This window comes from Grammomys surdaster, unplaced genomic scaffold (genome assembly GCF_004785775.1).
Source record: "Grammomys surdaster isolate TR1022 unplaced genomic scaffold, NIH_TR_1.0 126091, whole genome shotgun sequence".
Taxonomy (NCBI): Eukaryota; Metazoa; Chordata; class Mammalia; order Rodentia; family Muridae; genus Grammomys; species Grammomys surdaster.
This window is the reverse complement of record NW_021620899.1, coordinates 1013413-1037014: the sequence shown is the minus strand read 5'-3', so window position 1 is coordinate 1037014 and position 23602 is coordinate 1013413. Positions and strand designations below refer to the sequence as shown.

Sequence of the window (23602 nt, the reverse complement as noted above, 5' to 3'; positions counted from 1 at the left end):
TTGTCTTGGAAAGCATCCTATTTTGTGATTTGAGTAACTATTGATAATCAAAAGGGGTTAGAATGCTGTATTTCTAGTTGTATTTGTTTCCCACAGGAAAATTTAGAGAGCAGACCTTTTTGATATAAAAAGGGGTGGGTTTGTTGTTGAAGACATCTTCCGAAAGAACTAATGAAATGCGAACAATGTGTTTTATTTGAGAATGTGGGTGAATGGACTGAGATGGTGAGTGACTGAACAGCAGCCAGAGGGACGTGTCCACTGAAGGCCACCAGCACGCTCAAAAGCCACTCTCCTTTCCTATCCCATAATTCCCATGTCATTTCATTTTAAGAAAAAAAAAAAAAAAAAGGTTCCTCTTTCCCTGAGACACTTCTTGCTCTACGGAGCTCCTGGAGGTGCAGAAGTGCCTCTTGGCATTGATTACCAGCCCCTCCCCAAAGTATTCCTTTAAATAAGAGCCTCGCACTATGTGACATTGAGTCAACAACAAAACATAGGCCACAGTGGCCCCGTGGTAAGGGAGGTGGCAGTTTCCTCCTGCCCAGTGACACTGAAGTACTATGCAGGCTGGTGGCATCACCAGTGTGCTGCTGGCCACACGAAAGCAGGGCACACACAGTTAGACACAATCTCAGAGGTTCATAGTGTGAGCAAATATCCTGCAACACCTTTTGATGCTCAGAATGTTTAGATATGTGAATACTCACCACTGTGTTACAGTTGTCTGCAGTATTCAGCAGTACCACCTCAGCAGGTTCATAACCTAGAAGCACCTGGGTTTATGGAAGTACACTGGCGTTTCTATAATAGTAAAACAGCCTACTAAGGTTTGTTTCAGAATGTTTTCCCTTTCTTAAGTAACACATTATTGAACTCTGTTATGATAAACAGTAAGTAGTGTGGGGCATTTCTTGTGTATTGGTAATATTATTTAGAGACACAGCCCATTTGATTTCACTCTGTCAAGGACTAGTTTTCTTGGCTGAGGTGCTTGAGGTGCAGCTCTTCCTCTTGTGCTCTGTTACCATATACCCTCAGGTCTTACCCAACTACAAGGGGCTATGGCTAAATTCTAAGCACTCAGAGAAAGCACAGTCAGTCAGTTAAGTGCTGATCTGGGTTGTCAATTTGACTGGATCTGGAATCAACTAAAAGGCAAGCCAGTGTGGCTTTATATGACTGTCTGAAATGGGAAGGTCCACCCTAAAGGTGACAGAATGTTCCAGTCATCTTTCAGTCATCTTCCAGAAAAAATGGAAGAAAGAAGATCTGCTTTTGGCTACTTCCTTTCCTTCTTGTTGGCAAGTTTATCTCCTCCAATACTGCCACTGCTACATTCCTTGGCTGACCCAGCATCAGGTGCTTAATGTTAATGGAAGACCAGTGGCTCTTCAGGAATTCCCTGGGTCCTCAGTGCCAGACTGGAAATATTGGGGTAGCCAGCTTGGTGGACTGACTAGTAACAAGATTTGTGGTTTTTTTGGTATGAAAACAGCCACTGTTGGACTATCCAAACTGTATCTGTATCATGTAAGGCAGCTTAATAAATTCACTTTTGTCTGTCTGTCTGTCTCCTTCCTTCCCTCCCTCCCTTCTTACCTACCTACCTATCACTTATCTTCATTATTGGGGTTCTGTTCCTCTATAGAACTTAGACTAATACAATTATCTTAGCATCTGGTAGATGTCTCATAATCGGTGATAATTTAGTTCAGTTACCTGTGGCTCATAGTCTTGGCTACAAGACTGTTGTTCAACAGCACATGCTGGCCAGAGAATGGCTAAGAGAGGATGCTCTGAAACCCACAGTAACCTAGTCCTGTTTCCCAATTGGAGGTGAATTTCTATTCCTAAAGTCATTTGGCTGTTAGCATTTTTGATCGTCACAACCAGAAGGGAGTGTGGTGACTGCTGACACACAGTGGGTACAGCCCAGGAATGCTGCTAACCCTAAAGAGTGGGCACAGGAGAGGTACAGCTCTTGAAGACAAAGACTTACCTCATTCAAAATGCCAACTCTTAGACTGAGAGACTCTGACCTAACCTCTTTATATGGAGACTTTTTCAGATGTGCTTATTCTAAGCAGGTATTAAAAAAATGCTTAAATATATTCTTTAAATATTAAATATATTCTTTAAGAGTTTCATACACATACATATACAATGTATTTTGACAAAATTCAGCTCTCAGTCCACATAGACCTTCTCCACCATACCCCCTTCCAACTTCATGTACTTTTGTGTTAACCAGAGTTGAATTAGTGCTGCCAAAACATGAATGGGTATAACAGGGCAGTTATCCCTGAAGAAAACTGACTCTCCTCTCCAGCACTCACCATATGCCACCAGCTTCTCAGCTAGGGGTGGAACTTCAAATTTTCTTTCCACTATTCTGGTATTCTGACTAGCTTGATCTCACACCAGACTTATGTATTAGCCACAGCCATCACAAGTTCAGGTGTTTAACTGGCCTGTCACATCAGGAAGTGTTTCTTAGAGATCCTCCCTAACCTCTGGTCCTTTCTACCCCATCTTCCATGATGACTGCTGAACCTAGGTGTGATACAGATACTCCATTTAGGGGCAAGCACCCTATATTCTCTTAGCAGATATTTTCTAACTACATATTCTTGCAGCTTTCACGGAAAGATTGGGAAAACTGAGTATCCTTTCTGCTGGTGTCTGTCTCTTGGAGTCTGTGATATGCCCAATGCCCAGAACTAATATAGGTGGAGTTAAAAGAGAAATTAACGATGGTAGCTGGTGTCACTACGTTCTCCTCTCTCTACCTTGAATGTAGACAGTGCAGATAGCGTTAGTTACAGTAGGCATTTTTCTGATGTCATTTTGAAGAAGGCCAAGAGACCCATGGAGATGACAGCTCTGACCAAAGCCACGACACCTAGACTGCTCATTGTGTTGAACACATGAGTCCTATTTTTCCAAACATCTACACATATACAAATGGACTTTTTTTTAAAACTATTTTTAAAATTGTAGCAAAACTAACTAGTATGTAGTATAACTAACAAAACCTACTATTTTAGTAATTTTAAACATACAATTCAATATAGTTATACAATCATATTTACGATGTTTTTGGACAACATAGTATCCCTCACAGTTATCACCTCCCACAGCCTGTACTCTCTTTTGCTCCCACTTACAACCTTTATAATTTCTAAGCCACTTGCCAGCTCTCTGAATTTTCTTACCTAGTTCATGTAAGTAGAGCAGTAGCTTTCCTTTTGTGCCCAGCTGATTTTATTTATTATGCTCTATGACTCATTCAATGTTATAGCATGAATAAGAGCTTTATCCTTTTGTGGTTATCAATATCCCATTCTAGGCTTATACTAAATTCTGTATGTTCATTTGCTGGTGATGAAGATGAATTGCTTTGCCCTTTTGGACCAGGAGGGCTTTGGGGAACTTGTATCAGGGGAGTGCTGCTACTTGCTTACCCTTGACCTACCAAGAGCCCTCCTCTATTGGGAAGGGTTAGCCCCTTTGAAGGGATGTGCAGCCCTAGGAGGAATGCATGTGGAATGATGGGGAAGAGGAGGGCACTCATCTTGTCAGATCAGCCCCAGTAACTCTGTGATCAATGAGGTGATGGATATTGCAGCCAGATTGCCCTCATAGCCTTTCTACCTTTGACACATAGCAAGTTTTCAGAAGATAATGCATGAAAAGCACTTAGAATTGTGCCTCACATTGGAAAAGAGTTTCCAACTGTAAGCTAAAATCTGTCAGAATCTGTCATTAAATATCAACCCATCACATCCATTTTTGTAACTTGTCTTTTATTTGAAGGGGAAGAAAACGGGATGTGGGTATCCTGGTATAAAACCATCATTAGAAAGTACTGTATAATTCCAAGAAAACAATAATATTAGTGTTGGTGGCTGTTTGCAAGGATAACAGACAGCCATAACCCCACTTCAATTATCCATCTATTCATATATCCGTCTGTTCATTCATATAGACTTTATTAAGCATTACCTATGGTAGAAACAATATACATCTAACCTGAGTTGGAGTGGTACATAATTAAACTTGTAGAACTGACAACTAAGGAAGGCGACACTTAACCATTTCTGGGCTAGAGAGTCATTAAAGTGTCTGTGTGCTATGGCGCACGAGGACCTGAGTTCCATCCCTAGAATGTGTTAAAAAGCTGGGTGTGGTGGCACACACTTATAATCTAAGTCTTGAGAAGGCAGGTAGGAGGATCTCTGGAGTTCCTTGGCCAGCCTTGATGAGTCAAACAGCCCCAAGCCATGGAGAGACCCCCCCATCCCTATCCTAAAAGGAGGAAACAACACTCAAGGTTATCCTCTGTCCTCTACACAAATGAAATCATGCACGTGCATCCACCTGAACAACCACAAAAACACAAATACGTATTTTAAATAAGGACAAAAGAGTTTTGTAATCAGTCCCGAGCTTCAATTTTTTTTCTAGTATTGGGCCTATCGTTTTGACCTGGTTATCAATCAAGCATGCATCCACCATATGAAGCTCTCATGTATCCTATGCTCAAAACACAAGCTCCATGCACTGTCGTGACTGGTCCTAGCAAGAGTGCTCATTTTTGTGAGATGAAATGTACTTCCAAGTACCACAGCTAGCAAAGAGGAGCAGGCAAACGTCCAGAGTGTAGGAGCACCACAGGCCATCCTTAGCTGGTCGACGCCTCGCTTTGAGGAAAGGACCTCATGTGAGGGAGATACAATATACCCCAAACACATTTAAACAGGGAAAGGAAAGAAGTGGGAAAATGGTAATGGCACCTACTACTATCAGAACAAAACTTTTACTCTGAAGACGTTTCATTCATACTAGTGAAAGTCTTCTGAGGCCCATCAGCTGGAATGCCACCTGCAAGTCTAGTGGTCACTGTAGTATGCTGTGTGGATTATAATTACCAGCTTTCCCCTATAAATCTTATAATTAGAGTTGTATCTTGCGCTGTCATATTATCAAGAAACAAGTAGTAGAAACTGAGAAAGCCAGGATGCTATGGACTTCTCACATAGTAGACAAATGCCATTCTTCCTGGAGAGTATCTGATGTACTCAGGTAGAACAGAAATGACATGGACAGTGGGATGGAGTGCAACCAAGAAGGAGATGGGGGTGGGGATGTACTTAGGATGCTCTATGACATGGGTACCACCTGGTCTGTGGAACTTCAGACTCAGTTATTAGTGGAGCCCTAAGTGAGACAGGTAGCAGGGAGGTCTTCCTTACAGACTAGTATCCAAAAAGCACATAACATTTCGAGATGCTGAAGGTGCTAAATGAAGTCTCCCCCCCACCACCTAAACATTCTTGTCTTGTCTTGTTGCATTTCTCAGAATAATCACACCTTGTTCTTCAAGTCTTTTCATGGCTGTCAGTCATCAAACTGCCGGGCACTTCATGGTCACACGGCTGTCTTGGTGGTCAAGCTAGTGTCATTAATGCTGTCGGCAATCTTACGTTCTGGAATGACATGTGTATAGGATGGGGACATCATCTTCTGTACTTTTCATCTGGTCAAGTGCAATGCTCCCTTTCTGACACTTTGTACTTGAACAAGTTCAACAAAGCACACTCCGGGCTGGAGGATATGGCATGTGTCAGTGAACAGAAACAGGCCTTGAGGTCTCCCATCTTAGGGTGGTGACAGGTTACATTGCAGCTAGGCCTTTGTCAGCATCCATGTGAAAGAAAACACCTATCTAGGCCACAATCATTCCCCCCAAAAAGCTTCAATGAAAATAACTCACCCCCAAGGCAACTGCTTCACCTAAGGACAGTTTTACTTGTGTAGCTACCTTCTGCTGGCAGAACACTGGCAAGGGTGGAACCCGAAGCATTTAAAGTGACTCAGGTGATAAACTTAAGATGGGGAAGAGAGAGTTTCAGCAGACAGCCCTTCAATTAGGAAACAGCTGACCCTGGTATTCATTTAACATAGTATTTTAATCAAGGACAGGAAGGAAATAAAGATTAAGACACCACTTATAAAGTTCAGGGCTGGAGAACACTTGTGAAAATCATTTCTAATAAAAGATCTTTATGACTTATGGATGCTATCATGTGATTGCAACTTGTTATTTAGATTACAGAAAATAGAGTTTTGTTAAGCAAGTGTAAGAAGGTCCCCCTGCACCCCATTTTCTTTTATGTGCTAAATGAAGCTTTTAAAAGATTGGCTGCGGGAGTCTGTGTGCACCCTTATATCTAGGGAAAGGGAGGCCATATGACAATGGGGACCTTCGGGGTACAAAAAGCTGACGCAGTGACCCCACTAGTTAGACATCAGTTTCCTGGTGTAGTACAATGTCGCGACCACTCAATATAAGAATTACAAGACTGGATTCATTCAGTAAACTATCTGTCAAATGACTGGACCAAAGTGTATTTCCAAGTCCGTGTTCATTCAGAAAATGAGTCTTCTTCTTTAGGTAATCCTTTCGCTTTGAGAGCAAAATTTGAGCATCCTCTAAACCTATGGGTCAGCTCTCTAACCGACACTATTTCCAGTTCCTTCAGTAAGGTTTGGTTAAAACAAACAAACAAACAAAGACAAAATCTAGACTGTCACAGTCCACCAGAGCATCTGGCATTCGACTTTATGCTATATTTGAATTTATAAAGCTACTTAAAACAAGCAGTATGACTTAGTTAGCATTAATTGATGTCGATTCATAAGAAAAGAGAAGTTTTAGGTAAATACTGAAGGAAGCTAAAAAATAAAACGAAAAAAGCAAACAAGCAAACAAACCCCCAAACCACACAGATTCATAATAATTCATGCATCAAAGTTTAAAAATGCCATCTGAAAGGTTTGATACACACAGTGTATTTTTACTATATCACTGCTGATACAATTAACCAACAGAGCAGAAGTTCGGGATGCTATGGAGAATATTAGATAAATTTGAGACTATTAAGGAAGGATTAACTTTACTTGCTTACAGCTTCTAGCAGACTCATAGGCAAATTCTGATACAGACAGGATGTGAACCTCACCCTCTTCTTCAGTCGTGATGGACTCGTTCTCGTTCACTCATTGAATAAACTTGCCGAGCACACTCTAGGTGTGAGGTATCATGACAAGCATGGACATGTGTGTGTGTGAGGATCCGTTTAGACTTATGAGCGGACACACAAAAAACTGTGAAGAATCGTGCAGAGGAGTGCACAGGCTAGAACAGGAGCATGGAAGAGCACCAGTCGTGGGCTAGCATGTGCCTGAAGGAAAACACATGAAAAGAAAAAGCAGGCCCGTCCAGTCAGATAGGATTTAATAAACTCTGAGACAGGAGAATATACAACCAAGAGCGCACATGAGGGAAAGTGGGAAGGAAGTGCGATCCACAACACCAAAACACACTGCAGTGTCTACAGTCAGCTTTCAACACACACAGTCATTACGGGCAGAGGAAAACAACCTGAAAAAGACAGAAACTACCTCAGACAGTCCCTAAACACCCCGTTTAGGGGATTGGTCAGGTATGTGTTATTCTTAGCTGCACCAACGCAGCTTTTATCCGGGCCAGAAAGCTGCAAGTTTTAAATTCTGCTTCTTTGTGTCATGGTTTGAATGCGAGCTGTCTCTTGCAGGCTCATCCATCTGAATACTGGGTCTCAGCCGCTGGAACTGTTTTGGGAGGCTTTAGCTGGAAGACTTAGCTGAGAGAACTGAGCAGTTGCAACATTGCTAGGGTTACAGCTTGGCAGGTTCTGGCCCTAGCTGTCTACTTCCAGGCTCCCAACATGGTGTAACACTGCCTTACAGTCCTTCTTTCACAGAGCAAGCTGCTTCCCTTCCCCATGCTTTCTTCACTTTGATGGTCTGTGTGCCCCATTACCATGAGCTCAAAGAAATCCTTCCTCCCTTCAGCTATTTGTCAGGTTTGTGGTAACAGTCATGATAAAAGTAACTAATAACGCTGCTTCTGGAAAACCTCATGCATAAATACCCAATGATTTCTTTCTTTGGTTCACGTATCCTTCTAACAAAGGTTGGATTTGTTATGTGCTCAGCACAGATCTACGAGAACCTCAACAAGAGAACCACAGATTCTGAGATGGAATGGAAACTGGGGTTCTAAAGGTTTCTAAGTCACTCTGCTGTCTTTGTGTACGTGCTACTGAAGTGAGCACATATCTGTTTTTTTTTTTTTAGTAAGAAATTATGAAGCGTGACAAAAATCTTTCTAGCTGTTGGAATTTACGGAAGATGAAATAGTTTGTAAAGCGCGCTGGTTTTATTCATTACTCAACCACTACTAGTATTTTTAAGAGTCCAAGCTGTTTTCAGGCTAGTAATCCCCCTTGACTCTTGAGTTCAAGAATTCTAGACAAGTACTGCCAGTTTCTGAAACAGTTTCTTAAAGGGGGAATGACAGTGGCCAGAATGGTTTAAGTTTTCCTTCTTAGAATAAACTAACTATGAAGACGACAGGTGAAGATACCTTCCTCCTCCATGACATCCAGTTTCAATTTCAGAATGTAAGGTAGCCAAAAAATGGAAGCATATATTTACTCATGAAGGCAGAGACATCTGTTTCTTACACTCCACAGACTACTGGTTCTTTACAGCTCTTAACAGTGCCATTCTCTGTATTTTCTCTATTGCTGCCTATGTCTTTACAATGACAAAACTGAAATGCCGAGTTCAGGTAGAAACATGGAAATTTTCCTCTCAGATCCGAGCCATGCTTCTGTAGGAATAGAGGCAGGGGGTGGTGGCGGTATGATAGTGTTCTTGTTTTAAGCTGTGCTAATTGACAGCTGCAGCTGGTACAGTGTGAGATAGAAGACCACAGTCTGTTCCAGGTTCAAATACATGTATAGATAAACAGGAAGTCTCCTCAGAGTCCAAATCTGTGATGAGGGGAAACTCTGGGAGGACAATGAATATTCAGGCTTCATTTTCAGACCTACTGCTACAGGCTCGTCAGCCGCCATGTGGTCCGCTTTTGTCTTGAGAATGCCTATTGCAATGTGCAGTGTATCTTGGAGGTGAAGAATTCAGCTCTGTCTGGTCCTTGTTCTTAAATAAAACCACTCTTTGCTAGCTTCCTAAATATTCTTAGCTATTATGTGGAAATACATTAAAATTTTAAAACACACAATAAATTATGCACCTTTTGAAAAGCAAGATTGAAAGGAAAACCACACAGTAACAGTGAAATCCACATGATGGCTCCTTCTCTCCCTAATTAACCCTTTAGGATTACTGCCCACTCTGGATTGGTCTTCCATGGCAGCAGTGCCAAGCTGAGGGTCAGTCTCCTTGATTGGCCTCTGAATGGAGCCTTTCTGCATGGGAGGTGAGTGCCAAGCCCGTGGCCAGTTCAGAGGTAGCTGTGGATGGACGTTCTGGGTGCAATTATCCTTTGTTTCAGGTTTGACTGTGAGGAATTTGTTTTCTTCGTAAGGGTACAAATTGGGTTTGGGGAAATTCTTGACAAAGAATTACATCACAGTTGGTTCAAGGATGAACTAACTCAACTTGGATGGGATCAGTGTCGTTTTGGCATAGTACGTTTTCATACATCACAGGCAGTTTCTCGGTATCTCTCTTCTAAGAGGAGATAGAACTTCCTTTCCCTGCTCCTGATCACTCTTACAGGCAGAAGACGAGATATAAGTTTAACAACTGAGGAGCCATGCTTCTGCTTTCATTATTACTTTAAATAAATAGCTCACATCAGAGAGAAGAGCCTGGGTGCCATGAGATTTTTTTGGTTGGTTCCTTAGAGAGGAAAATGGTCACTCTGTCATCTCACACAGGACTGGCTTTAGGGCGGCATTGTGTGTATGACAGGACCATCTTAGGTAACAGGTGGGACAGCGGGCTCCATTTATGATGTTACACTTGTCAGAGGTCTTCTGTACAGTCATAGGTTGTGGGATGTGTTCTGAGTCACGAGCCACCACATGACCTTATCATTGTGTGACCACCTCAGAGTGCACGTAGAGAACACTAGATGGGAGAGCCTGCCGCTTATCTAGGCTACAAACCTGAACTGCATGTTACCCCACCAACTACTGTGTAACACAACTGCAGATGCAATACTGTAACATATCTCAGCATAGAAGAGGCCCAGCAGGAACGCTCTAGTACAATCCTATGAGACCTCATATCGCCATCTCTGCAGCCTGTTACTGGCCACAATGTCCTTATGTGACTTGTGACTGTGTACACAGTTAAAGTCATGGCAAGGTAAGGAGAGTAATATAGTTGGTATTTACAGGAAGAAGGATCTGAAGGACTCTAAAATCGAATGTGATATCCAACATCAGATGGTACTCATGTAAGATGTTTCAAATTCTATTAACTTCTGTAAAAATGCGCATATGTCCCTTGGCCACCACTAACTTATTTTTGGACAGAAGACAGAATATTCATGAATTCAGACTGATGTAAGTAATTGGTAAGAAAAGCAAACTGGGTGTGAACAGATAAGTCTGCAGTACAGAAGAAGGCCAAATAATTATGTACTGTGCCCCCTCCTTAAGAAGGTGGGAGGTTAATTCCCTGTTCCTTGGGGATGTGCTGTGCTTCATGATTTTATCCCACAGAGGAGAGTATCTACAGAGTCTGGAGAAAACAATGTTGGAGGAAAATGCTACAAAAACCTGGAAACACTATCCTGGGCCAGGTGGCCAAAGTTAATACTGGAAGGTCAGGTTTAGAGCATCTACCCTTGATGTGACATGCTCTCATTGAAAGGTGATGTCACACTCACATTTTTGTTTTGTTTTTTTTTTCAGACAGGGTCACTCTGTAATCCTGATCGGCCTGGAATTCACACAGATCTGCCTGTGCCACCTCCTGAGTAGCGGCATTAAAGAAAGGCATGTGCCATGTGAATCAGTGTTCTGTTGCTGTGGAAAGGTGCCATGGCCTCCGCGACAGTTATTTAAAAAAACAAAAATAAAAACGAAAACATTTAATTGGGGGTTTAATGACAGCGTCAGAGCTTTAATTCATTATCAGTAACATGGAGGCATACAGACAGACATTGTGCTGGAGAAGTTTAGAGTTCTGTATCTGGATTCGTAGGCAGCAGAAAGAAAAACAGCTACAGGCCTGGCTTTGCCGTTTGAGACTCTAAATGTCTCCCCCAGTGACACCCTTTTTCCAGCAAGGCTGCAACCTACCCCAGTGAAGCCACAGGTCCTAATCCTTTCAAATAGTGTCACTTCCTAAGCTTTCAAATATATGAGCTTATGGGGACCATTCGTATTCAATCTCCAGTAGACCTGATCAGTATTTCTCAGAATTGTCGATATAGGAAAAAAAAATCCCAGAGAAACCGCTGAGGAGCATAAGGAAAGGATGGGTAGATAATAAATTGCAGTTGAAAGTTTGGCAGGAGAGAGATGCTAGAAAACAACTATGACATCCGAACAGTGTGTGTTGGATGCTGTACCGTTGGTTCCTTAACTGTGACAGATGTCAACAAGAGGGGATGAATGAAGGACTCCCTTCTTATCTTTGTCACATTTCTATAGATGTAAAATTGCTTTAAAGTTTATTCACATTTGCAAGATTAACATTCTGCTATGCTGACGTAACAGAGTTCCTATCCATCGATCAATAAATACATCTCTTTTTTTTTTTCTTCCTGCTCACACACATCCATCCGCCAAGCCATATGGCAAGAGTAACTTTCTTGAAACATAAGAATATTCCATCTTTAGAGCCAAATGTAGTCAGCCCTATTTTTGGAGTCTTAGATTTCTCAGGAATAGTTGGGTCATGCCCTCAGTAATGTGTCACAAATGCTCAAAAAATAACATCCAAGAACCCAGAGTTCTCAGTGGCTTGAAAAGATACAACACCCTCCAGCTTCCTAGCCAACACGACTATACTTGCATGTGGCTGCTACTCAGGACACGAGTGATATGATAGCACATTAATCTCGGAAAGTAGCATTTGTGTGAGACAACCACCCGCAGCATTCCATGGCTGAGCGGCTGTTCTCAGGAGGTGAGCAGCAAGACTGGTGAGCCACTATTCTACAGCGGGAATAGGATTACTTCTCTGATGTACCCCCCACCCCACCCCCTCCATTAGAATTATAAAACAATGATGTTCCTGGGAAAACAGTATTTTCTGTCATAATGTTTCCAGTTATTTTATTTGAGGGAGGATAAAAAGTTGGTATCAATGATATTTACTTAAAAAAGCAAGGTTTCTAGAAATTTTAGTAAAAATTATGTTTTTGTTAACATTCTAACTGCACAAATTGCAAAGTTGAGTTAATAATTTAACTAAATAAATAACAAACTTGCTGGGATTACTTCTCTACTTTTAAAGGAAAGAGTACAAATGCCATTAAAGAAAGTTGGAAAAACACACGTGACTTCTTAAACATATTAGGATTTAAAATCACGTGAGCGGAGTCACATATTGTATACCTATAATGACTTCCGGCACAAGAAGACCCTGTTCTTCCATGGTGCGTGCTTACTATGGCGTTGTAGAAGACAGAAGAAACCACTGACGTTACTGAGGTGAATGGAGTAAGAAATGAGTGTGGGGAGATCATTTTAATTTTGGTCAAAAGTAGTTCACATAACATGTATTTCACATCGTGTTACAGTCCTGTGTGTACACATAATGAGATCAGCCCCTTTAACAGGATCAATGACATTGTCAATCATTAGGTTACTGGGCATTTAGCAATCACCTCTTATTACTCAACATATCTCTACAAGGTATAAAACTTGGTATTTAACAAGCAAGGGAAAGGAGGCCACCAGACGCCAGGGACAGGCTCCAAGTCCTCAGTGACTCTCCTGCTGTCTGCAACGCCTCAACTCTTTCTGCATATGTTCTACTTTGTTTTATTTACACAGTTTTCAATTTTTGAGATTACAATTATATTTCTCTCATCCCTTTTTTCCCTCCAAGCCCTTTCAAACAGCCCTTCCATCTCCTTAAAGTCAAAAACAGACCCTTTAAAAAAACCTAACTAATTGTTACCACACACATATATGGATATATATTCCCAAGCATAACCTATTCATTCAGTCCATACATGCATATATGTTTTCAGGGCTGACTATTCGGCATTGGACAACCAACAATGTGTTTTTCCTGGGGAAATCCCTCATCTGCTTCCAGCCTTCCTCAGTTGCCTAAAATTCATGAGCTTTTCTCCATCCAGTATGGGAAGTTCACTGGTGTCAGCCGTGTTCAGCTTACATTTGGGAAGGCACCACATTTTGAGTATATACTTTACTAACTAGGTGATTTAAGTCATATACATTTCTAGACCTCAGTTTTCTCTCGGGTAAAATGGAGTTGGCTGGGTGGCTGGTTGATTTATAATCTTTGTTTCAGCTTTAAAATAGCTACATGATTTGTATACAGAATAACAAGTTGCAATTCACAATGTACTTAACTCTGCTATCTATGAAGTCTACAACTTGTATTTAAATGTTAGTCATGCAATGAAAGCAATTTTGGGGATCTGAGAACAATCAAAACATTTATTTCAATTCACATTCTTAAAAATAACAATTTCAGACAAATAGTACTTCTAAGCACATTTGTAACATGGCAGACATAAATATAAATGAAATGTATAGTCATATAAAATTTTCACATATTTTAGACAAAAGAACAATCTCTTTACATTCAGCTTTTAAAATATATTAACATGAATAGTTACAAAGGATGTACCATCATAGAAGTGCTACAAAATGTTCACATTTATGTCAATAATAAGGCATATTTCCTATGTAGATGTTTTATGAAAACTGTGTAAAGACCTAAAAAGACCTAACTGAATTATTGATCTCACATGGTAATGCTAGCTGTAAAAGAAGTAACTAACAGTATGCTTTCTCAAGACCACATTTATTAAACGAGTATGCAGAGCACATTAAAATTAGAAAAATTCTTGTACTTTTCTGCACAATGTTTAGTTTTTCTGATACTCTCTTTGTGAAAAAATATACTTAAAAAACTTTGGCACAGAATTAATAAATTATAACTAATCAAAAGAAACGACTTAAATTTTTCATGGCAAAGAAATGGACCTGTGACTGTATACCAACTCTCTTTGTAGTTTACGGACCAATGGCAGTCCTGCTCAGTTTTACTTGGAATAAACAAAGAGTATTCTACTCTTATCTGGGTGTCTGCCTACACTCTAATTGGAACGTAGTTAAACTGTGTCTGTTTAACAGTAAAACCTTGCCCCTGTACTGTGGCCAACATTTTTCTAACCAGGGCTGATCAGCAATGATCTGTATCACCATGAGAGGTTTTCATTAGCAAGCAGAAGAGGTGAAAGGAGATGTAGATCTTGTCAACTGGGAACATATGTGGTAAAGAAGACAGCCTAGCTGAGAAGTGGAGACAGTTCTCCAGAAACTGGTTCAACCACACCCAACAGGGATGAGAACAAAGAAGGAACCCGGCAATCCTTCAGGAAGGTGGAGAGGACCACATGGGTCTAAGAAAACCAAAGCATCCCCTTCAGTCTTGAATCAGCAAAGAATCACTGGTGTTTTAGAGAAGTTTCAAATTTCCCTACTGGTTTGTCTAAACTGGCATTGAAAAAAACTGGAAGCTTTCTTCTGACCTCATCCATAAACAACTGTGGGAGTAACTGCGTAAACAACCTCCTCTGAACCTCAGAACCTTCACACCCGCCCTGCTCTAGGCTCAGGTTGCTGAGCCTTGGAAACTGGGGTTAGCTTGGTTCCTTGTTCACTGTTGCGTCTTCAGAGACAGCAAAAACCACCCTAACCTCTCACATCATCTCAATGACTGGAGATCCAGCACGTGGGGAAATAGGAGTGGTCTGAACCCATATTTTTTTCCTAAGTCAGTTCCATTCATTACATTGTTGACTTCAATTTTGATATAAATTCACTTGATTCTGAAGATAAAACCATGAAATGATGCTATTTTATTTATTTTATGATCCTTGCTTGCCTCAAGGCCTTCACCAGTGAAATGACAAAGAACATCAAACAGGTTCAATAAAATAGGGAGACTCAGTTCCTTTAAAGCTGCTAGGGTATGCATAGACACAAAGACTACAAATCACAGAGGACTGAATTTTCAAGAGTGAAATCATACCAGAATCGGGACAAGTTGTCGCCAACATCACATGAGAGTAAGTGGTCAGGAAGGTCGCTGACGGTGCCCTGCGCTGCCAGCACATGTGGGGCCAAGGTGAAGGGCACATCGCTCAGGAGCTCCGCTGTTAGTGTGCTGTTCTCCAGACTCTGGCCTGCCTGGTTTCCCGTCTCGGGGCCTGATACAGTCACGCTGGATGTGTCTTCTTTGCCGGTCTAAAAATACATATACATTAAAAACATTTAGAACATATGAACTGTGAGGTTTAGAAATGGTAAATATGGCATCAGTACATCAAAAAGCCTGGGAGATGTGTAATATATAAAAGCTGCCAGATTTGAACCCATTTGAGAGATACGTTAATCCAAATCTCGACAAGAATTAAAATTCCTACAGTCTGCTCTTCCTCTGAGTGGCCACCCCAGGCTCCTTAAATGATATCTCATTCCTGTTATTTCCTCAGCCTTGAGGTATCCTCAGAGCCGGTCGCTGCTTTCACAAAGCCCACGGATGCTTTCAGGCTCTGCGCAGTGCTCGGCTTCCTCGTGAAATGTTCTACCGGCCTTGTCTACTTTGGAATACCTAAAAGGCAAACTGTCTAAGATATTATTAGGTGTTCTGATGGGAGTTCTTAGTTGCTACTCTCTGCGCATTTTAACTTCAAGCAGATGCTACGATGCTCAAGTCAAGTGATCCATGTCTCTGAAGCCCATCCCTGGTACAGCACACTGATCTGTGTGGCACGTGTGAGGTTTGACTTTCATATGCACCATGAGTACAGGCTGGAACCAGCATGGTACTGCATAAAGTCTCACATAAATACCCATGTACCTTGGTCTTTACAGTTCTTTTAAACTGGCATATCTTGACCCATACTAGTTTAGCAAAAGGCAATCACTGAATATGATGTTCAGAGCATCCTCTGTCTATCTAAATACCCATTAACGTTAGAGTGGACAGGAAATAAGTGTCTGTATAGCAATAAAATGAATGGCTTGCTACTACAAGTGGTTGGAATGTAATGTAAATAATCTCTGAGAACAAAGTCCTTTTTTAGCCTTCAACCTCTTATCTTTATAGAATGCCTCTTATCTTCACAGAGACCTATGAGGCCCGTCTTGAACAGGCCTTGACCGGTTATCCTCCACTAGCCTACTCTGGCCAACACTTCTCCAAGTCTACGTCCTGGCTCCTGTTACTCACTCCCTGGCTGTGTCTCCCCAGAGCTCATTGCTTCTGTTCCTTCTGCCCAGGAGGCTTTTCTATCAGATTTACATTGAGCTCCTAGCCTGTCTTCCCTATGGGTCTTGGCCCATCTGTCACCCTCTGAGAGAGGCCTCTCCTCCTTATTTAAACTGTATGCTACCCTCTCACCTCTGTTCTTTCTCCGTCTCTCACTTCTTTTTCTGTCTCTAACCCTTAGTGTCTTGCCATATGCTTGTGAATCATTCTAATTATCATTTCTCAGAAGCAGGTTTTATCTCTCGTGCACATTGATCTCCCAAATGCCTTCCTTGGGCCCTAGTGCTCAAAAATGCTCACTGCATGAACGAAAAGCAGAGACAGAGCTTAGAGTCTAATGGTGACAAATGCTGACGGATTCCTTGTCTAAGAACAATTTTATATAAGAGAAACAGCATTTCTATCTTGCCTTTTATTGAAATATACAGTACCTACAGGAGAGAGCACATTCATTGTCACTGTAGCAATTGCTGAATTCTTACAAATGGAATGCACAAGAGTAGTCAGCCTATGAAAGGTACAGCACACATAGAATTCTTTTCTAGTTGCAATGTTTTCTTCCATCAATCACCATCCTGACTTCTAATAGTACGGAATGGTTTCATCTGTGCCTTAATTTTCAATGAATGCTTCCACCCAGGATCAATGGTTTGGCTTCTTTCAGTCAATATTATGTGTATATGATGCATCTTTCCTGCTGCATGTTGGATGAAAACATGGTGAGGAACGTGCTAGTGTAGAGGATGTATACTAATAGATATCTTACAAGTCTTCTGGTTACCACTGACAGTGGACTTTGGGGAGGAGGAAGGGTAGCTTGTAAAGTAACAAGAAGACAGTTGGGAACTAAGAGATTGCCATGTTGACTATGGTTGTAACAGCAAACATGAGATTAAATGATTGAATTTTAGACAAAGTTTGAGTATAAATTCAACAGGATTTACAAACAAAATGGAGCTAGTGTAGGGACAAGAGTGTAGTCAAGAATCAACCCAAAGTTCTTGGCCTAACAAGAAGAAGATGGAGCCAACCAGATACGGGATAGAAGAGTGTTGGGAGCAGGTCTGGGCAGCAACACTGAAAGTTGTTGTTGGAGCTTTGAGACACATGAAAGACATCACATAGAGCTTTCAGTATTATTTTAGTCTGCAGCCAGTGAAATCTGCTGGACAAAGTTGGGGAGAATAAGCAGTAAATGGGCCAAGTGAGGTGACTTTGACTTTGGAAAGATGTGTGGTGTCAAGAGATGCTTCTTTTCATTTTTGTTTTCATTTTAAATTGGGAGACACAGTTAAAGATAACAAGAAGAAAAGACTTAAGAAAAAAAAAAACATCATGGAAGGTCAGTAGAAAAGGAAATGTCCTCTTCTCAAGGTGCCCACAGCAGTCTAGATAAGGGTCTTTAAGAAAAACTAGTCTAGGGCCGGGCAGTGGTGGTGCACGCCTTTAATCCCAGCACTTGGGAGGCAAAGACAGGCGGATTTCTGAGTTCGAGGCCAGCCTGGTCTACAGAGTGAGTTCCAGGACAGCCAGGGCTACACAGAGAAACCCTGTCTTGAAAAAACCAAAAAAAAAAAAAAAAAAAAAAAAAGAAAGAAAAAGAAAAACTAGTCTAGGGAATGACTTGGAATTAACAAAGCTTCTAAGACATGCCTATCAATAGTGATCTTATAATTTCATGAGAATTTTAATTTTAAATCATTATTTTCTATGAGCCCAGTATTGCTTACCCATAAACCCAACCCTATAAACATAACTTTATTTAATCTGCATAACAATTTTATAGAATGGGTATACAATACAAAAGAACTTTCGAAGGTCTGCAATGAAAACCAACAATAGCACCTCCTGTTATGAGAAAGCTTACTATAAAGACACGGGTCTATGGGGCACAGGCCCTGAACTCCTTGACTCTAACTTGTCTTCACAGTGCTAAGTATTCTAGGGTCAGCCAACTGGACAGAAAGCAGTTAAGAATGAATGACAGCTATTCCAGACATGTGAAGGCCCTCACTATGTGCTGGCTTGTGTGGAAAAACTTAAAAGGAACTAGTATCTGTGTGCACCACAAACTCCTGAAGATTACATGTGTGCCAGGGCTCAGGTGACTGAAATCAAGATGGTAGAGCCATCATGAGTTCTAGATTAGACTGTTGTGGTAGAAAAACCTAGAACAATAAACAAAAGGGATATCTAACTTCTCTGTTTCCTTAGCTGGGTTGTCAGAGCAAATGAAGATCCTTCCCTTTTCTGTTTCCTTGTCTCTCAATCTCAGTAGCAAATCCTTCGTAGATTAGCTCAGCTCCTCTTATACTTTAACCTCCCTCCCTTGTTCCTTCCTCCCTCTCTCCCTTCTTTCCTTTCTTCCTTTTTGTTTTGAGACAGAGTCTCTCTACATAGCCCTGGCTGTCCCAGAACTTACTATGTAGATCAGGCTGCCTTCCAACTCACAGAGATCCACGACCTCTGCCTCCTAAGTCCTGGGATTAAAGGCATAAGCCACCATAGGCAAACCTCTCTTGTGCTTGAGCACAGAACACTATTGTCTAGTATTGAACTGCCAACTTTTTCACTAAGGAGGTGGTATATTATCCACTAACACCTTCCCCTCTAAAAACAGAACTCCAGCAGCAGTATTTATTTCCATCTGTGCATTTACCAATCCTCTTGTATTTCCTTTAAACATTATTCTTATCTGGTGTACTGGCTGGTTTTGTGTGTCAACTTGACACAAGCTGGAGTTATCACAGAGAAAGGAGCTTCAGTTGAGGAAATGCTTCCATGAGATCCAGCTGTAAGGCGTTTTCTCAATTAGTGATGGGGGGGGGCATTGTGGGTGGTGCCATCCCTGGGCTGGTAGTCTTGGGTTCTATAAGAAAGCACACTGGGGATCCCAGGAGGCAGCTCTGTACTCAACCTCACAAAACTCAGAGGAAGCGGGCCTCCCAGGAGCTCTAACCCGGGCAGTATCTCAGATAATGGGTCTGGCAAAAAAAAAAGAAAAAAAAAAAAAAGATAGTTTACTCATTTCAAATTATTTTCAAAAGTTTCTGGGAGATGCTAATTGGCTAAGATCTTATTTTTAAGCTCTCCACAAAAGAATTTAAGTCTCTGCTTAATATTCTCAAGAGAGATGTAAATCCTAATTTCCCTCAACAATTAATTGACAAAAGAGGAGTAATTTTACAAAAAGTAGGAGAAGCTATTATTAATCAATATATTATATAGTCTTGTTATTTGTTGGTAGTTCTATTACAGTACTTTGATAAAAGAGATTATTAATATAGATTTATATTTCTTTAAATAGTGTCTTCATGCCTCTCTGAGTGTGGAAGGAGCAGCTGCTGGCGCTTCTGCTCTGATTTTACAAGAACTCTGAAAAATTGGCTTTAAAAACAAAAGAGGGGGAATAGTACCCCCCCCAGAAGGAGTCCCCCCTGAAATACTCTCCATCATACCTTGTTCACTTTTAACTCTCTAAAACTGAAAGCTCATGGCAAATCTGCTGCTGACTGCCTCTGGCATCACTGAGACCAATAAAAACTATGCCACGGCTATGTGGAAAGACCCTCTTACCTATAAAGGGAATGGCCTGGACCCAGTTCTCTTATGGGTCCGAGGATTGATATGCCTGTTTGATACCACAGAAGGCACAGCTAAATGGCTGCCAAAAAGATTCATGAAATAAATAGATACCCCCACAAAGCCAGGCCCAACTATAAATAAGATGAATAACAATTGATATCCAGGGAAGAGAAATCTCCCTGAGAATTCCCTTATTTTTCCTTTCCAGGTAAAAATGAATCACCCATGATGTCCGCTGTTAGAAGTTCTAATCCAGATACTGGCCTCCGAACTTATACTACACAGACCTTCGACAGGCCATTGACAAGAACATCAAACAGCTAGAGAATGACATCACTAATCTGAAGAAATCCTTCCTTTTGCTGTCTGAAGAGACCTCCAAAAATTGCAAAGGACTTTATTGGACTTGATTTATTCTTTTACAATAGAAAAGACTGTGTACAGCTCTTGACTGTGTACAGCCCTTAAAGAAGAATGTTGCTTTTACATAGATAAGACAGGGATGGTTAAAGAGAGCATGAAAAAGGTCAGAGAAGGCCCTGAGAAAAGACAGAGAGAGAAAGAGAAAGATGAGAGCTTGTATAAGAATTGGTTTTCAACCTCTCCATGGTTGTCAACCGTATTTCCTCCCATCTTGGGACCATTAATTGGGTTATTTTTGCTTATTTCTTTTGGTCCCTGGGCCTTAAATAGGCTGACTAACTTTGTGAAACAACAGATAGATAATTTGGTAGCAAAACTTATTCAGATACAATATCATAAGTTAGCTATGGAGGACCACGAGACTCAAGATGAGGTTCTTACTCTACCCAGGGTGTTCCCAAAACCCATCTCCACCCAACCTAAAAGAGAGGACTTCTGCCCCTAGACCAAGCAGAGAGGGCCCCCCCAGAACCCCCTCTGACTGGCGATCTAAATTCTTGCTTAGGCTGGGAGGCTAAGCACTGCAAGGGAATATAAATAAAAGTTAAAAATATCTCTCTAGGTTCCCTGAGGGACAAGCCTGACTGTATAGGGGTTGATATCAAAAGTGTCCCCTCTCCAGAATGGGTATGGCCCTCATGCCTCACTGGACAACGACAGGGGGACTGGAGCCATTACAAGGTCCCCTTCAATTACTGGAGGTCAGGCCTCTATCCCCGACTTCAAAAGATTAGAATTGCCACAACCCTTCTATACTTAGAGAAGGGAGGAGATGTCAGGGGCAGCTCTGCTTATACACTGAAGGCCTAAAATCAGCCATAGGCCTAAAATCAGCAATAGGCCTGTCATACATGTATGCTAACACCAAGTCTTGGGTGTCTGTGGAAAAACATTGAAACAGATGGCTATAAGCTATTGTAAACAGGCAGCTTTTGTGGAAATTTACCAGCCTGAGTAGTCATAGATGTTGTAAATAGGTAGCCTTGGTGGATAGTACCAACCTAGATAAAGTGAATCATAGGCAGAGTCATAGTGACCTGTCCCCTGAACCTTCACCCAGCTGATACCCTGTTCTGAAAATCTGTACTCCCCCTGAACACCCACGCTCTGTTGTCATATCCTTCCCCACATCCTGCCTTTTTGTGTTTATAACCCCGGTGTGAATAAGTAAAAATTAAGGTTTGATTAAAAAAAATAAATAAAAGAAATCATTAAAAAAATAAATAAAAAAAATAGAAAAAAATATGAGAAACAGAAGCATAAGAAGGACATGAAGCAAAGAAGTATTAGGTTGTTTGAGTTTTGTATATGAAGAAGTGTTCTGTTTTTGTTTTAGTTTTTGTTTTTTGGCCTTTTGTGGATTATTGCTAGGTCTATGTGCATAAAATAGCTATATCTTAGATAATAAACTTTTAAAAAACCATAGATCACCACAAAAAGTAAAAGTAAAAAATAATATTAGAAAGAGAAAAAAACAAATAATATTAAATATTCAGAAAGAAATTACCCTCAAGTAAATATACAGCATATGAAGGGACAGATATTAAAGTATTTGATAGATTTATGAATTCTATGAGAAGCAAACAGAGCCAACAAAAAAGAGCCTGAAAAATACAAAGAAAATCAGAGGAATTCAGAGAACTTAAGTTAAACATAGAAAATTTTGTGTAAATATACACACAAGTGTACACATGCACGTACACACACACACACAATCATTGTTTGTAAAAGCCAACAACATCATCATCATGCTAAGCAGCATACTTTTAAGTTAAAGACTGAAGTATAAATCCATGCTTTCTTTTTTTTTATTGTGTGTTTTATTTTATTGAGTACTCATACTTTGGGTGTGTTCTGTTTATGTGACTGGAAGATGGTCATAAAACTGGTCTTTTTTAAAGGTGAAAAAAAAAAAAAAGAAAGCACACTGAGCAAGCCAGGGGAAGCAAACCAGTAAGTAACATCCCTCCATGACCTGTGCATCAGCTCCAGCTTCCTGATCTGTTTGAGTTTCAGTCCTGACTTCTTTTGGTGATCAATAGCAATGTGGAAGTGTAAGCTGAACAAACCCTTTCCTCCCCAAGTTGCTTCTTGGTCATGATATTTGTGCAGGAATAGAAACCCTCACTAAGACATTTGGCAAAACAGTTTTCTAGAGGGCAAGAACATACCAAACCACATCTAGCTAGTACTATAAAGGACTTGGCCTATATGGTATTTTGTTCAAGTTCTGATAAAGCAGCCTTCTGGGCCTCAGGTCTCCAGTCTGTATAATGAGTGATAAGAGACAGAATGGTTGGTAATCGTGGTGATGATGTAGACAGCCGCTATCATGTGCTGAACACATCCTGGGTGCTAGGCTCTACCTAAGCTGCTTTAAAAGTGTACACTCAGTGAGGTCACGTACTGGATCAGCACGTTGTGTGCTATGCGAAAGGTAAGAGGACAGTGAGACAGGACGTTTATCTAAGATGTCTCAGTACATACAGATTGTCAGCAATGAAATGGAGAAGCAAACCAATGGTCTCTTAATGCTCTGTCCTATGAACCTACAAATTTTGCTTGTGCTCTGTTAAGACACCAGATCAACTGAGCTGTGACAGCTTGAGATGATATTGCAAAAGACAGTGAGCATTAAACAGCATACTTTAGCTTAATGAAGAAGGAAAAAGATTCTAATGTCTTTTATTGTTTGGAAGAAAGGATGGAGAAACATCCTGCAGAGAGACTGAAAAGAGATGGAAAAGCAACTGTGATTGAAGATAAATTTACCCCATGGGAGCAAGTCTACTAGCAGTTTGGATGAGCCATGGGAAAAAAGCACGGACAGTGAAAGATCCCCAGGATGATGACGGCTGAGCAGATAGGAAGGCATGTGGGAATTCTGCGTCACAGTATTCCTTTTGTCTCTGTACAAGTCTGAAATTCTTCCTAAATCTAAGTTTTGAAAGTTTTAGTTAAGAAAATACCACTAACAGCAATCTACTAAATGCCTCCTAGAACGATCTGAATTTCAGCTGGGGTGGGTGTAGGACTCTAGCTTCCATCTCTTAACAGTTGGCTTAGTACAACGTTACGGTCTCCAAGGAGGCTGCCTGCCCTCTTGGCAGCAGGGTGAGTGCCATGATGCAGCTGCTGTTGGCATGCTGAGAGCTCGAAGGAGAGAAATTACATGGCAAACAAGAGTAAGTCGCAAAGAAAATTTGAGTCAAAATTCAAGGGCCTCAGACCAACT

General features: G+C 41.0%; 1 protein-coding gene across 2 annotated transcripts in view; it reads right to left on the bottom strand.

The window, feature by feature from the left end:
- Positions 1 to 13485: 13485 nt before the first annotated feature.
- The window catches only part of Umad1 (UBAP1-MVB12-associated (UMA) domain containing 1), a 531474-nt gene continuing 521357 nt past the window's right edge, over positions 13486 to 23602 (bottom strand). For both annotated transcript variants that reach the window (XM_028755973.1, XM_028755972.1), the window contains exon 4: positions 13486 to 15332. In XM_028755973.1, the coding sequence (XP_028611806.1) occupies positions 15075 to 15332 (258 nt within the window). In that variant the 3' untranslated portion in view covers positions 13486 to 15074. The remainder of the gene's footprint in view (positions 15333 to 23602) is intronic.